General features: G+C 31.5%; 2 protein-coding genes across 3 annotated transcripts; one reads left to right on the top strand and one right to left on the bottom strand.

Moving 5' to 3' along the window:
* Positions 1-616: 616 nt before the first annotated feature.
* LOC126856626 (dynamin-binding protein-like) lies at positions 617-6,683 on the top strand. Its single transcript, XM_050605314.1, has 9 exons — positions 617-851; positions 939-1,116; positions 1,308-1,426; positions 1,522-2,970; positions 3,073-3,222; positions 3,488-4,108; positions 4,220-4,402; positions 4,477-5,076; positions 5,141-6,683. Exons 1-9 carry the CDS (start codon positions 762-764, stop codon positions 5,351-5,353), a joined length of 3,603 nt encoding a protein of 1,200 aa, XP_050461271.1. The 5' UTR covers positions 617-761; the 3' UTR covers positions 5,354-6,683.
* Positions 6,523-13,570, bottom strand: LOC126856808 (uncharacterized). 2 transcript variants are annotated; one of them, XM_050605685.1, is made up of 4 exons: positions 13,278-13,570; positions 11,005-11,545; positions 10,509-10,690; positions 6,523-10,212 (listed from the first exon to the last, which is right to left on the bottom strand). In XM_050605685.1, exons 1-4 carry the CDS (start codon positions 13,334-13,336, stop codon positions 9,771-9,773), a joined length of 1,224 nt encoding a protein of 407 aa, XP_050461642.1. In that variant the 5' UTR covers positions 13,337-13,570; the 3' UTR covers positions 6,523-9,770. The 2 variants fall into 2 exon arrangements, with proteins under 2 accessions (XP_050461642.1, XP_050461650.1); XM_050605693.1 differs by having other exon boundaries at positions 6,523-10,188.
* Positions 13,571-14,261: the final 691 nt, after the last annotated feature.

Raw genomic sequence — 14,261 nt, 5'->3', positions numbered from 1 at the left:
TGATAGCGTCCATAAAAAAATGGCTATGGTATTCTTTTCGTTTGATATTTATTTCGTATGATATTTTTTTATCTGTGATTTACAAAGAAAAGATCAAAAATGTTCCCCTTAAAAAGACAAATGTTTTATGATTTTAAATATATTTTTTTAATGACGTATTCAGAATTTTTCAAACAAAAACAAAAAGAAAAATAATTATAAAAAATTAACATTTTACATTTCTAAAAAGTTTTAATATTAGTTATAACATTATTATAAAAAATTTCGTTTTGAACTGTAAAATTTTTGTTTATAAAATATTCATATATATCTTTCGTTATTTTGACGATATTGGCTCTTAGAAAATTAAAAATCGATTTCTTTTAAGGGAATGTTTCATTCTCTTAATGTACAAAAAAAAATTGTAAAAAAATAGATATTTGATTCACATACATAGAGAGCGTTCTATTTAACGATTGCAACGCTCGCGAGCGTTTCATTTGTCTTTGTTTAACTTTCGGTGAACAACAAGTATGAAATAATATCGTGAGCGTTGTGGTCGTTAAATGGAACGCGCTTATAGAATACACACAAGAGTATGCCACTTGCCACGTGATAGGTGACAGCTGACAGCCACCAGCGGACCAGCCACCAGACTTATCGGAAATCGGAGATTGGAGGCACTGGCTCAGCTGACAGCGACTGACAAGCTGTACGCCTACGCTTATGAGACGTAGTAACTTTAATGTTGTGAGATCAACGACTGCTATTTCGTAACGAAAATGGAACCAGGAACATTGGCGAGGGTGCTGCACGACTTCCTTACCACCGTTGATGGAGAGCTGAGCCTTTCCAAAGGACATTATTTCTTGGTATTTGCGAATGTTTGTCCACATAACCTGATAAATAATCAAATAAACAGCTTAAAATAATAGAATGACTTGTCATTCTTGTTTCAGGTATATGAAATTATAGACAAGCATTGGTGTTTTGGTCAATCTCAAGACAGAGTCGGCAAGTTTCCTTTGAGTCACTTACATAAAGTGGAACTCCCTGAGTTTGGTGAGACAGAAAGATTATTTATCGCTGTAGCTGGCTTTCCTGGACAGGAAACTGGAGATCTGTCCTTTGCGCAAGGTAAAATTGACAAAGATGCTGTATCTCTCTCTCTCTCTCTCAATATTATTATAAAATCATAAATTTCCTAAAGAATTTTTAATTAGGAATCTTTAATACGACTACTTTAAAAGCAATAATTTTTAATATTAATTTTTAATATATTGTGATTGACAATGACAATTGAAAACATTTTTTTTCCATTAAAATAGGAGAAATTATAATTGGAACAAGAGATATAAGTCCAGGATGGTGTATGGGCAGGACAAGCTCCAAAAATGGTATTTTTCCAACAACACATACATGGGAACTAGATACAACGTTGATAAAGGTAATTTAAAAAAATTTTTTTATACACAATGTTGTCTATATATCAGTTAATAGAATATATCATATCGCTAACTATTAGAAATATCTTTTTTGTAGAAAACATTAAAAAAGAAATCAATAAGAAGAAAAGCAAAGGTTAAAACAACACTGAAAGCGCAACTTGACGAAGAATTGGACTTAAATGCAGGAGAAGTTGTCATTGTTACAGAAATTTTAGATGACGGCTGGTGTCGTGGAATTACAGAAGATGGTAGAGAAGGCATATTTCCAGAAGGATTTATATCATACATAGGCAGAGATCAAGATCAAGTTGATCAAAGGGAAACGACATGCACAACACAGAATAATATTGCATCTTCCTCGACATCTTACAATAATACAATTTATAAAGATTTTGGTGAAACTTCTATCACAAACTCTTACATGAATCTGCCTGAGGAACCTGCTCCAAGCTATTTTGATTTATTCCCAGAGGCCTTATCAACAATCAGTAATGCAAAAGACACACAGTGCAACACTTATGCGAATTTTATCGATGTTAAACCGTACGCCATAACATTATATCCATTTAATGCGCAGTTTCCAAACGAATTGAGTTTTGGAGTGGGCGAAGTAGTACATCTCACTAGACACATTGATTCTGAATGGATGGAGGGTATGATCGATACTACTAAAGGCATATTTCCATCGTCTTATGTTAATATTATAGTTGATTGTGCAGAAATCAAGCAGACTCAAGTTCAGTCTGAAGTTATGCCTGCAAAAAAAGATGCTCTAGAACCGGGCGTTACTGTAAAAGTACTGTTTACTTTTGACGCGCAAATGGATGGTGATTTGAGTGTTCACGAAAATGAAATTGTCACTGTGGTAGAAATGGCTAATGAAGATTGGGTTAATGTGAAGAACAAAAGTGGCTTAATCGGTTTATGTCCACGAGAATATTTAAGCTCAATGTCTGTACATTCATCAGATGATCTGCAGGAATCGAACTTGGAAGAATTCGAAGATTTTGTTTTAATTAGACACAAAGAAACGGACGATGTTGTAAATGAGGAACAAAAGCCGAAGAGAATGTCGCAACCGCACAGACCAGCACCGCCAGCTCCAGCTCCAGGTAGAATGCCATTACAGAAGGAAGCTATTGCAAATGTAGAAGTGTCTGCTCAAGAAAACCTATCTACAATTAATAATACAATCGATATAAAACAAAAACGTGCAGATCAACGACAAAATGTAATATCGGAATTGGTTATAACAGAGAAAGAATATGTTCGCGATTTAAAATTAACATATGAAACGTTTAATTTGCATGATCCAAGTTTTCTCGGATTGAAAGGCATTGATGTTGCAACCTTGTTTGGGAATATTTTGGAAGTTATTCATGTTGCCGAAGAGTTATTGGATATGATTTTGAAAGCTATGAAAGATTGCGATGAAAACTTGCAAACAGTTGGACCTTGTTTTGTGAAGATGTCCGAAAAATTAAAAAATGTTTATGTTAAATATTGTGGAAATCATGAAGCAGCATTAGCTTTGTTAAAAAAGGTATTTTACATTTATAAAATAAATGTAATTTTTCTAATTAATTAAGCTTATCTATCGACATATAATATATATGAAAAATTTATATGATCATTTATATTTCAGTATGAAAATAATGAAGAAATCATGAAAGTATTTAACAAAGGTATTGAGACATTGCGCCATCAAGTTGCTTGCTTTGATATGAGCTCTATTCTGATAAAACCAGTTCAAAGAATTTTGAAATATCCATTAATGTTATATGAATTAATAAAGGTCAGTAATTGCATTAAATATAATAAAGCATAAGAAAATGTATGAAAATTATTTTGAAAGTAAAGTAAAGTAAAGTAAATATTATAGAGAATGATAAAATCCCATTAAAATGTTACACATTTAATGGGATATTAATAAACTCAATATCAATTTCTTAAAGATTAGCAAAAATAATACAGATTACTTTCCAAAAATAGATGCTCATGTATATATATGTATACGATCAAAATTATATCATAACATTTCATATAAAAATTATTTTTAGTGTACAGAAGATAATCATCCAGATAAAGCAGCTATAGAAGAAGCATGGAAAGCTATGACAAATGTAGCCAGTTATATCAATGAATATAAACGCAGAAGAGATATTGTGTCAAAATATTTAGAAAATGATAATACTTTAATTAGCAAAATGTCGAAATTAAATATGCACTCTGTAGCGAAAATGTCTACAAGACTAAGCACAAGATTGTCGGCGAGTCTGGGATTGACAAATATTGCGAGCGATTCCGAGTTTGAGGAGCTTGAAAAGCAGTTTCGATCTATAGAAAAATGTACATGGCAATTAATTAAAGATATTGAACAATGTACCGCATATTTGAGCGATGAAGCTATATCCGGTGAAGTCATAGCCGAATTCTTGGTACATTATTATCAAGAAACTCCGACTGTCGAGGTGAAAAAACTCCAAAACATAAGATCCATAATTTGGTCTCAATATATCCAGGAATTTAAATCCTGTATCGAAAAAAGAGTCAGCGCACCGCTGCATTCCTTAGCGACGCTATTAGAAGGACCGACTATGTTGGTAGCGAAGAGACACGATAAGCTACTGGATTATGATGCTGCTATTTCTAAGAGTGAGAAAAATAAAGAATCAAAAATTGTAATTGTTTATATAATTTAGTATTTATCTGTTGTAAACGACTAGAGCACGATGCGCGTTGATTCTTTTACACATTTTTTCACTATGATTTGTCTTTACTTTTTGTTTCAGATACAAGAGGAATTATTTACTGCTAAGAATAATTACGAAGCATTGAATCAACAATTGCTCGAGGAGTTACCCATATTATTGGACGCGGCGACGAATATTTTAGTTAATTGCATAAATACTTTCGCAAGCGCGCGAAAGTTATTAAATGGAAAAATTACAAAGCAATATCTGACTCTTTGCGAGGTATTTGGATAAATTTGACTTTTAATTTTGAATAGGAAAGTATGTGAATAAAAAATAATTTTTTTATTTGTCAGACATCGCCGCATCTATCGTCGCAAGATGTGCTGGAATCATTTCTCGTAAATCATAATTTAATATGGAATCAAATAACGCGTTTCGTATTTGTTGGCACGAATCCTCAAATAGATGAGGTTCAATCGCAATTTTGTGAGCAAACGGAACAGCAGAAATTTCTGCTTAGAGAGAAATATACGATGGACAAATTGTATGTAGTGATTGAGGACATTGTCAGTAGCTCCACGCTCGACGTAAGTGCAGCGAGAGGTACATTAATCGCAGTTATAAAGAAACAGGATCCAATGGGAAATGCGGCAAGATGGTATGTCGATACTGGAGTCACTCAAGGATTTCTACCCTCTCAAAAATTGAGACCGGTTCAGCGGCAAAATCAGCACTATGATCAAAATGTGATGGATATCGCTGCTACTGGAAGAAAGAGCTCCAGTCCTCCAAATTTAATGTCGCTAGATTCTCCAGAGAAAGAGATCAAGAAAGCGTCTCAATCGCACCTGCAAGATTTGCTCTCGTTAGAACAAGAATCAAAAATAAATCATAATTATGACAACGTGCCAGAAAGGCCGAGAGTTCAAGTTTATCAAAATATATATAGCGAAGTTAGTATCTTAATATCCTCGAATGCGCTCTAACTTTTTTCTATTAATGAAACTTGATTTTTAGTTTTACTACGCGATGTACGATTTTGCTGGAAACATGCCGGGCACGTTACCCATTACTAACGGCCAAGCCCTTCGACTCCTTAGACATCATGATGAGAAAGGAAATGACGAATGGTGGCTTGTAGAGAATCGCGACGGTAAACAAGGTTACGTCCCGCGGACTTATTTAAGAGCTCGTGGATTAAATCAAAGCCATAATGATGAAATAAAATAAAATTAGGCCACACGTTTTACATTTATAATATTATATTAGTTTTTCATTGTAAAATCATGATAATTGATCTAAGGATCTAAGGATCTGAGGAATTGATTATATAATACTGATCTGTCATTATTTGAGAATTTTGTTTTATAAGAAAATATATATTAGTAACGAGCTCGTTTTAATAATAGTTTACAAAATCTTTTTATATAATTGAAGTTTACAAAAAGAAACTATTTCAGCATGATTAAGTCTCGAATTAAAAAAAAAAGGTTGATCTATTAGGATATAATCATAGAAATACTCAAGATAACTGACTTTCTTAAATTTGTTGTTAATATTTAAATTTGCACTCGCTTAAAGGATTTATACATTTTTAAAAATTTTTACATACTCGACAGAGTTCAATATTATTATGTAATTGTTATGTGTATATAAATGTACATAATGCTTTATCGAAAAAATATTTTCTTCATTGATAGTTAAATTATTTTCAATTGTATAAGCTTAATTAGCTTTATAAGCTGATATTATAGTACAGAAAGTTGCACATTTATTCTTAAAACAAAATCATGTCTCAATGGAACATTTCTACAACTTTTAATATATATAACTTGCCTATACACATGAGATATATACATATATTGTGATCATTTCATTCATATATATTTTTATACTTCATTATCATATTTCTATTATTTAATTGTATTGATTTTTTATATGTATTATTCTAATGTATATTTGTTAATATGTTAAATTTTTCAAAAACTGTTATTTTTAATTTACGATAAAGAGATTAATAAAAATGTTACAACAAAGAAAATAAGTCAATTTTTTAATTAAGATTAACTACTTAATGTTTTCTAGCTTGTTGGCATCATTATTAGTTATTAATAAAATATATTTATGATTTCTGCAAAATAATTAATATTTATTATTCATGGAATCCATTCATGAAGAATAAATTATTAATCATACTACTTCTTTTGAAATTGTTCTAAAGTAAACTAAACAATTAGTATCACAATGAGCGCCATATTTTAACTATAATCTCTTAATTATGGTTTGTGATTTTTAATTAACATTCTGTTATCAAATCTATAAGCAACAGTTTAAGTTACGTATGCGAGAGACCTGAAATATTCAATACAAATTAGTATACTTTGTTAAAAGAACACAAGTTATTTAAAAAAGAAAAGATAATATATATTGACTATATTATTACTATAATATAATGCATTTACAATCAACAGTAGATACAATAATGTAACACGGGATACGTGTACTATGATATTAAACTGTCGCCTAAACATATACGATACAAAATAAGGGAAGATACGTTCGAAATAAACAAAACAGTCTTTTGAGATGCAACGACTTTGCAACTGCATTGCTATCATTGTTCGCGCTCGCGCAAATTAACGCGAATGAATTTACTTATACTAAACGAAAAGCGAATATTAATCTAACGATTAACGAGATATTTCGGATGCGACTATATATTTAATTCGCGTGAGATAAGATCACTGAAATTGATCTTATTTCACGCGAGTAAATGTTGAATTAGATACAAACTTTTATTATGCTCTTATGTCGGTTAATAATAAAGCTCTGCAATTTCGTGCTTTAGTTTTAGCAAAACACGACTATCGGTAGATGTGACAGTAAGATCTGGATTAGTATAGAATCATTCACCATTTAACATCGCAAATTTTCTTTGTCCTCGGAATGCAATATGCACTCTTGCATATAACTCTTCCGCAACTATAATTTAAATACGATCTTAGTATGTATCAGGTATAATCTTAATGAAATAATATAATTTTTATGCAAATATTTCCACAGTAACATAAAATAACGCATTAACCATATATGTTATAATCATTTAGCACGCATTTAGAAAGATCTTGTAAGAAAAGATTAAATAGAAAAATCACATATAGTTAAAGATAATGTATTAAAATAATTAACTTGCTTTTATTCAGTCGATTTAGAAAACATACTTGCGCATAATTAAACATACCGCCAATATTATTTAATTCACTAACTTGCATGAGCACGTATAAAAAAAATTCTAGTTTTTAAGGCTAGCAATACCTGAAGAAGTGCACTCATTAAAAGATATATTATGAAGAAGTTTATTTTAATAATGTCTATAGTTTAGAATCGGAATAAAGTCTAGATACGAGATTTTACGAAACAATTATTTAATTTCTGTTATATTCTCACATCTTACGAAACAGTTTCGTGTCTTATCTCTCACGTTCTTAGCTTTAGATACGTTTATTTACCAAGTTTTATGTCATTTTAGGATTATATCTTATTACAGTGACATTTCACTTTACAGCAGAGAAAGTATTTTGTTTTTATCTTAACGGAAAACTTATTCTAAGCTTATACAGATATCCCCGATTATTATTTCTGAATTAACGCTATACACATATGTTTGATCTTGTGTTATGATATCACTGCAGTATGTATTGAAATGTGCTCATAAATATCGAACTTATTTGGGACTTGATTTTTTTACTACATTAGCGGTGTTCGTCGATGCGTTGTTTAATTATCAAAAAACATCTTTTGTAACAATTATAAAGTAGTAACTCTATATATTTCAAATAATTGTAAGAAGCACGATGTTAGACAATAATTAAAAAAATATTACCAAATGCCGGCTAATATAAAGATTACCGCTTAAAATAAATGATGCATTCGAGCATAAAAATCGCTAGTTCGCGGTCTTATTGAATAATTAAATCGTTAAATTGTTACCTAAATTAAAAATTCCTTGTTTACATCAAATTTATATATTAACATATACATATAAACTAATCCTTTTATTGCGTTCATATATAGAATACAACAAAGCTGTTTAATGATATGGTATACATTTAATGTAAACAAAGATTTAGAATTATTTAAATTTCTTTTGAAATTACACACTCTAATGCGAGAAATATATATCTTCTTTAACGCACACGGAGCAGTGATACCAATGAAAAGCATTTTATATAAAAAAACTTTCTAACATTCGTTTTGTTTCAAGAAAAAATATTCGCTTCAATCCTTCTGATGCTGTTGACATTTTTATAGATATATTAGCGGTTTTAAATAGCCACAATTATAGCTAATGTAAATATTAGAATAGTATAGTTAATATGATTATTTAAAGTCATCCTAATTCTGTGACTCTTCTATCATTATTTCTAGGCATGAACGACTTTAAATACTCATATTAGCTATAATATGATTCTTTGCAAGTGCCGGTACTTACAAAGAAACTCATAAAAGTTTCAATACACATCGATGGAAATGAAATCAGTTTATCGTGCGTGTTATTCAAACTCAAAGATTTTTGGCATAATGCCGAAGTTTTATATGCATATTGAACAAACACACATCGAGCGCATTGCTTTGTTTCCGAGTGCATTGCTTTGTTTCCGTGTTTAATAATTTTTGCTTAAAAATCCGTAATGATAGATTTTTTGTTTACTCGCACACTTCATTAAAGTGCTCGACACACGTAAATCATAATGTCATCCTTGATTTTGCGCAAAAAAACGTTAGACAACAAATATTCAATCAGAGACTCATTAATAAGACATAGAAAGTATTATTTCTTCGGTAATGATGCTCTTTTCTTGTCGTCGGTGATTTCATACTGTTTTTTCATATTTTTATGTGAATTGTTATCTCGGCTTGACTCATGCGTAATCTTGGCCTACCTATAAGAGCTAATTACTCGTTGCTTAAAAAAGACGTTAATCAAGCATCAATTTAAATGATAAGCGAAAGCTGTATTCTGCTTCATTTCATCATTCATCAATAAATTTCTCTGAGAAAGACTCTTTGGTTCACACATTATATGATGAGATCTGTATTTTTTAAAGATGATAGCAACTTTAAAAAGAACGACACGCGAAATACTCGACAAGGTCAAAAATAAGTCGCGTGTTATGTCGTGTCATTATTAATATAAAATGATAATTTATCGAGTTAATGATAATGGTTCAATGTTTAATCAACCATAAACCGGGAGATCATTTTTCAACTCTCATACGTAATAAGATGTACTATAAACTCTTGCGTGACTCCTGTGAGATCTACGGTAGAATCTCGAATTAACGCATCGACTTGCGCTTTCACTCACAATCAGTGAAGACCTTCCCTATTCTTATATTTGCGAACTATCGTCTCGCATGGACGTACGCATTTTGTCAACGCTTAATCTAAACTCCGGCCATCAATACGAAATAATAATTATTTCTTCACGATAGTCCAACTTGTCAAGTTAAACGCACAGACTTCAATCATACTAATACCATACAATTCTTATCACCCGGGGCCGGCATCTTGACTCTTCTGTCGTCGTCATTGAATCTATCTCCTAATCCGCGCGATTGCGGAGAATCTCTTAGCGGAAAGTCCTCTAATCTGCGGGATAGAAGCGAAGAATCGCACGGCCTTGGATCTCCGAGTGGCAAAGCTTTTGTACGACATCGATGGCTTCCTCGGCGGGATAGACGGTGTGCGGTGGCGGTTCGATCTCGCCGGAAGCGACCAGTTGCACGAGCTCGCGCAATTGCTCTAGCGTGCCCAATTCTACTGGTTTGATGGACTGTTGTCGCTCTTCGGCTCGTCGACTGAACTTGGGTAACAGCCGATCGGCGACCTCCTTGATCACGAATACTACGCCGCCTTTGCTGAGGCATTGCATACTACGATGAAGATTACGCGACGTTGTGCCAAAATCAATCACCACGTCCACCTGACCGCCGCAAGCATCCATCGTGCGCTCGATCAGCTGTTTTTCGTACAGATCTTCATTCCACTGTACTACGTTTACCCTGTAATCGATATGCCGACTACTTCTAAATAAATCAAATAATGATGAATATGAATTTAATACACACGTACCAAGTCATTCTTGACAAGAACATTAAAATTAAAAAAAATGTATTTCTTTGATATATAATTAAAAAAAAAAAATTCTTTTAAATTGATATCAAATATGCAGGGAGAGTTAATTTTTATAATAAAAAATTTTTTACTTTTTTCATCCATTCGATTGAATTACAATTTATCAATTATATTGGCTAATTAATTAATTGATTATTTCTATTTGACCTCTAATGCATGCATGTGAATATAATTGAATGAAACTTACCGTTGGAATTCTTGAGCTATGAGGAGACCGTCATCTTTAAGAGTGGCTACCGTGGTAGTGACTCTGTCTCTCATGTTGCTGAAGTGATACGACGCAATTCTGAGGGCCCACAAAGCAAGACCACCCGTACCAACTACTAGAATCTTGCACACACTCTTCTCTCCTCTCTCCTTCAATAATGCCTGCAACATTTTATCACATACCTGAGTTTTTGTTTCCTCTTTTTATAATACATATATAAAATTAGATTTAATTTAGAAATAATTTTTTTCTTAATTTTTCTTTTTTTTTCTTAACTTAAATTTAATCAATCAGTCAAATTGACTTATAATCATATCAAAAGCCTTTTTCCAACTTTAAAGAGAAGGCCATTGCTTCTAAAGCATTCGCTTTCTTTATTTAACTTGTTGGCTTATTTATTAACCTTTTTATATTTATGTGTTTAATAAATGATAATAAAATATAATACATAGAATAATCTATATTTTAATCGTACCTGCACGTGTTCGTGCGCAGCGAAGACGGTGTTCATAGCGAGGAGCGCACCAGCTGGTAGCATAGCTGCAACGCTCAGCGACATATTATCCGGGATCTTAATCAGGTACTTGAGATCGTACACCACCAGGTATTCGACGTAGCCGTTGGGAATGCCCTCGTAGGGATAAAGAATAACGCGGTCGCCCTCGGCGAGTCCGCAATCCTCGGGCACTTCAGTGCCGAACGACTCGATCACGCCGGCTACTTCATAGCCGGGGAACAGGGCAGCATCGCGCACCCCATGATGCGGCAGGGACACCGGGTAGTCGCTTTCCATTGACATGTCAGCGGCCAGGCTGCTGCCGCTCGAGACCGAGGTCAAACTGGTCAGACTTGACGATCGTCGGGGATGGTAACATGCACCGGCGCACATCACCCGGATGCGGGCACCGTGTGCCGGAACATCCGGTACGGGCACATCGAAGCTGAAGACGCATTCCCGACCGGTCACACTCGGGCTCTCGATCGAGAGTTGACGACACAGCTTATTCATCTTCTCTCTGTAACGTAAAATTGGCAACTTTTGTATTGGCAAAACATATATAAGAAATCTGGGAGAGAGCTATTTTTCCTATAATTATTTTCTTGTATTATTCTTGTTACTACTTGAAGATATTATATATAATATATTTGATGCAAAAGGGATATAAGTCTTTATGTTTCATTTAAAAACAAAACAAAAATTTTAAACATTTTCCACATAAATCTCAATGTTTTCAATATATTTATATTTGTAATACAAACTTATAATATATAAAAAATCTATTGTGATTAAAATTCAATTCCATTTTGAAATATTGTCTTGCTAGAATGTTTTATTGATTTTTTAATGACATCATCTCAGATTAAATATCTGATTTAAATTTTTTTAGCAGATAAAAAAAGAGATGCCGTTTTATAAAATATCTTCAAATAAAAATATACATTTAATGCAAATTTATTTGATGTTACAGACTATAATTATAAATAATAATTATTAAATCAATAATCTTTATAAAGCTTATTTTTAAATTTTATGTAGAGATAAAATATGTATTTCATCCAGAAATTTATTATTTATTTATTTATTTATTTATTTATTTATTTATTATGGCATTACTTACAGAATGTTTAAATGAGAAAAAGCATTAGTAAGCATTACTTTCTTTTTCACGAAAAAGATATAATAATAACATAAAATTGAAATTGCAAATTTAAACACAAGATTTTCTCTTAATAATTTTTTATTTCTAATTTTCTAAAATTTATGTATTAAATAAATATATATTTTGTATTAATTATATTTAATTCTAATAGATAGAACTTAATAAGAAAGAGTTTAGAAAGTGTATATGAAGGAGTGAATATTAATAATATATTTTGTGATATATGATTTGTCTTTATTAAAGTAATTTCCTCCAGTAACAAAATAAACCAGTTATAAATAATTATTATTCCCTTAACCAACAGTGATGAATTTTTCTAAAATTACGTAGACAATAGTATGATGCTGATGCTAAAATTAACGGAACTATGTCATTAGTGCTAATGTGCCTGGGGCTGGAAACCTGTCAGACGTGAATCAGCTGTTTCAATCTCTATTAGTCAGATACTTGAAAGCATGTTTTCGCATGAAGTGCTTATAAATGTTGTGTAAGAGGTAGAATAATATATAACCGTATTTTTTTCATTAAAAGCAAATTAGTGGATTTAAATAATCCTTGTAGATATACCAATGTGCACAAAATGAATAACATACAAAATTTGTTGGCACTAATATATATAATATCATCATCATAGCCTTAAGTCTACGTATGTAGCATATTTAATATTGTATTAAAATAAATATTGAAATTGCCAAATACATACTATATAATTAAGATATATTAAATATTTATATTTCAAATTTGTCAATAACGTTTTTTAATTTATAAAAGACTGACTTATGACAGTTTATTAAAATTATTTATTTTATCAAATCTTGTTACAATAAAAATTTTCTAAAAAGTTTAAATTTATAATTAAAATAATTGTTTTAATTTATAAATAAAATATAAACAAGAATCCTTTTTTAAAAATAATATGATCTCTTATCGTAATAAATAATTCAATTTGCTAAATCTTATTGTTAGATGTATAACAGTGTGCACTATTATCTTCATAAATAATTGACGCGACTTACTCCTTCTTATACAAACAAATAATTAAGAATTAAAGCAAATATCAAAAAATAAAAATCTTATAATTGCCTACCCGCTATGAGAGATGGTTTTATGAGCGATAGGCGCCATCGATTCCAACTCCACCGGCATAACAAGATCTTTTAATTAAATATATTTGTCAAAGTCACTGCAGTTTTATTCACCCAAAAAATTTTGGCACTACGTAGATTCACGAGATCGCGCTTGATATCAAATATATTGTTCTTTTTAATTTGCGATGAAAATATAAATTTAAATCTTATAATTGCAAAGAGATTGCAATACAATAGAGAATAGGAAAGAACAAAAACAACTTCGACTTATTTATCCCATACAACGCGAGAGACGCACTAACTCGTCACGTCAGCGCGCGTTCGTTTTTATACTGCAAGCCGAGGGCAAAGTGGTAGGGAAAGTGAACGCAGAGAATAGTGGAAGACACGCGCAGCACTCGCAGACCACGTGCACGCACAACGTCTGTTTTTCTCGTCTTTGAAGCACGATCGCCTTGCTGGGGATCGCTCGTGTTTGTCCCGAGAATAACGAGATGAATGACGAGATAAGCTTTTATATGTAATGCTAGAAATATACCACTGTACACTTTATTACGGATAATAATGTTTAATTAATAAATAAAATTATAAAATTTTTAAATTATTTGATCAATAATTATGATGCAAAATATAGATATGATATGTCCGAAAATATCTAGTGGATCGTTGTAAAATATTCTGTGCGTTATAGTTTATAAATTTATTTTTTTTTTTTATTTTATTTTTCCTTAAAATTTATATCGTGCGAAAGAATAGTGAATCATACGTACATTCATCATTTGAATTATTAACGATTTATTCAGTCATTCGTTTCGTTAACTGTTTGACATGTGTTGACATGACATTATTTTGCAGTATGATTGTTTGGCATATAATCGCGCAATTTTTCAACTAGCATGCACATGTCTACGCACATTAAAATATGTTTTTATAGTACAAGAATAACAATGACTCTTTAACGCGAGAGGTATTTTATCTTTTTA

The sequence above is a fragment of the Cataglyphis hispanica genome, chromosome 2, assembly GCF_021464435.1.
Source record: "Cataglyphis hispanica isolate Lineage 1 chromosome 2, ULB_Chis1_1.0, whole genome shotgun sequence".
Taxonomy (NCBI): Eukaryota; Metazoa; Arthropoda; class Insecta; order Hymenoptera; family Formicidae; genus Cataglyphis; species Cataglyphis hispanica.
The sequence above is the reverse complement of the archived record's forward strand: the minus strand, read 5'-3'. Positions and strand labels throughout refer to the sequence as shown.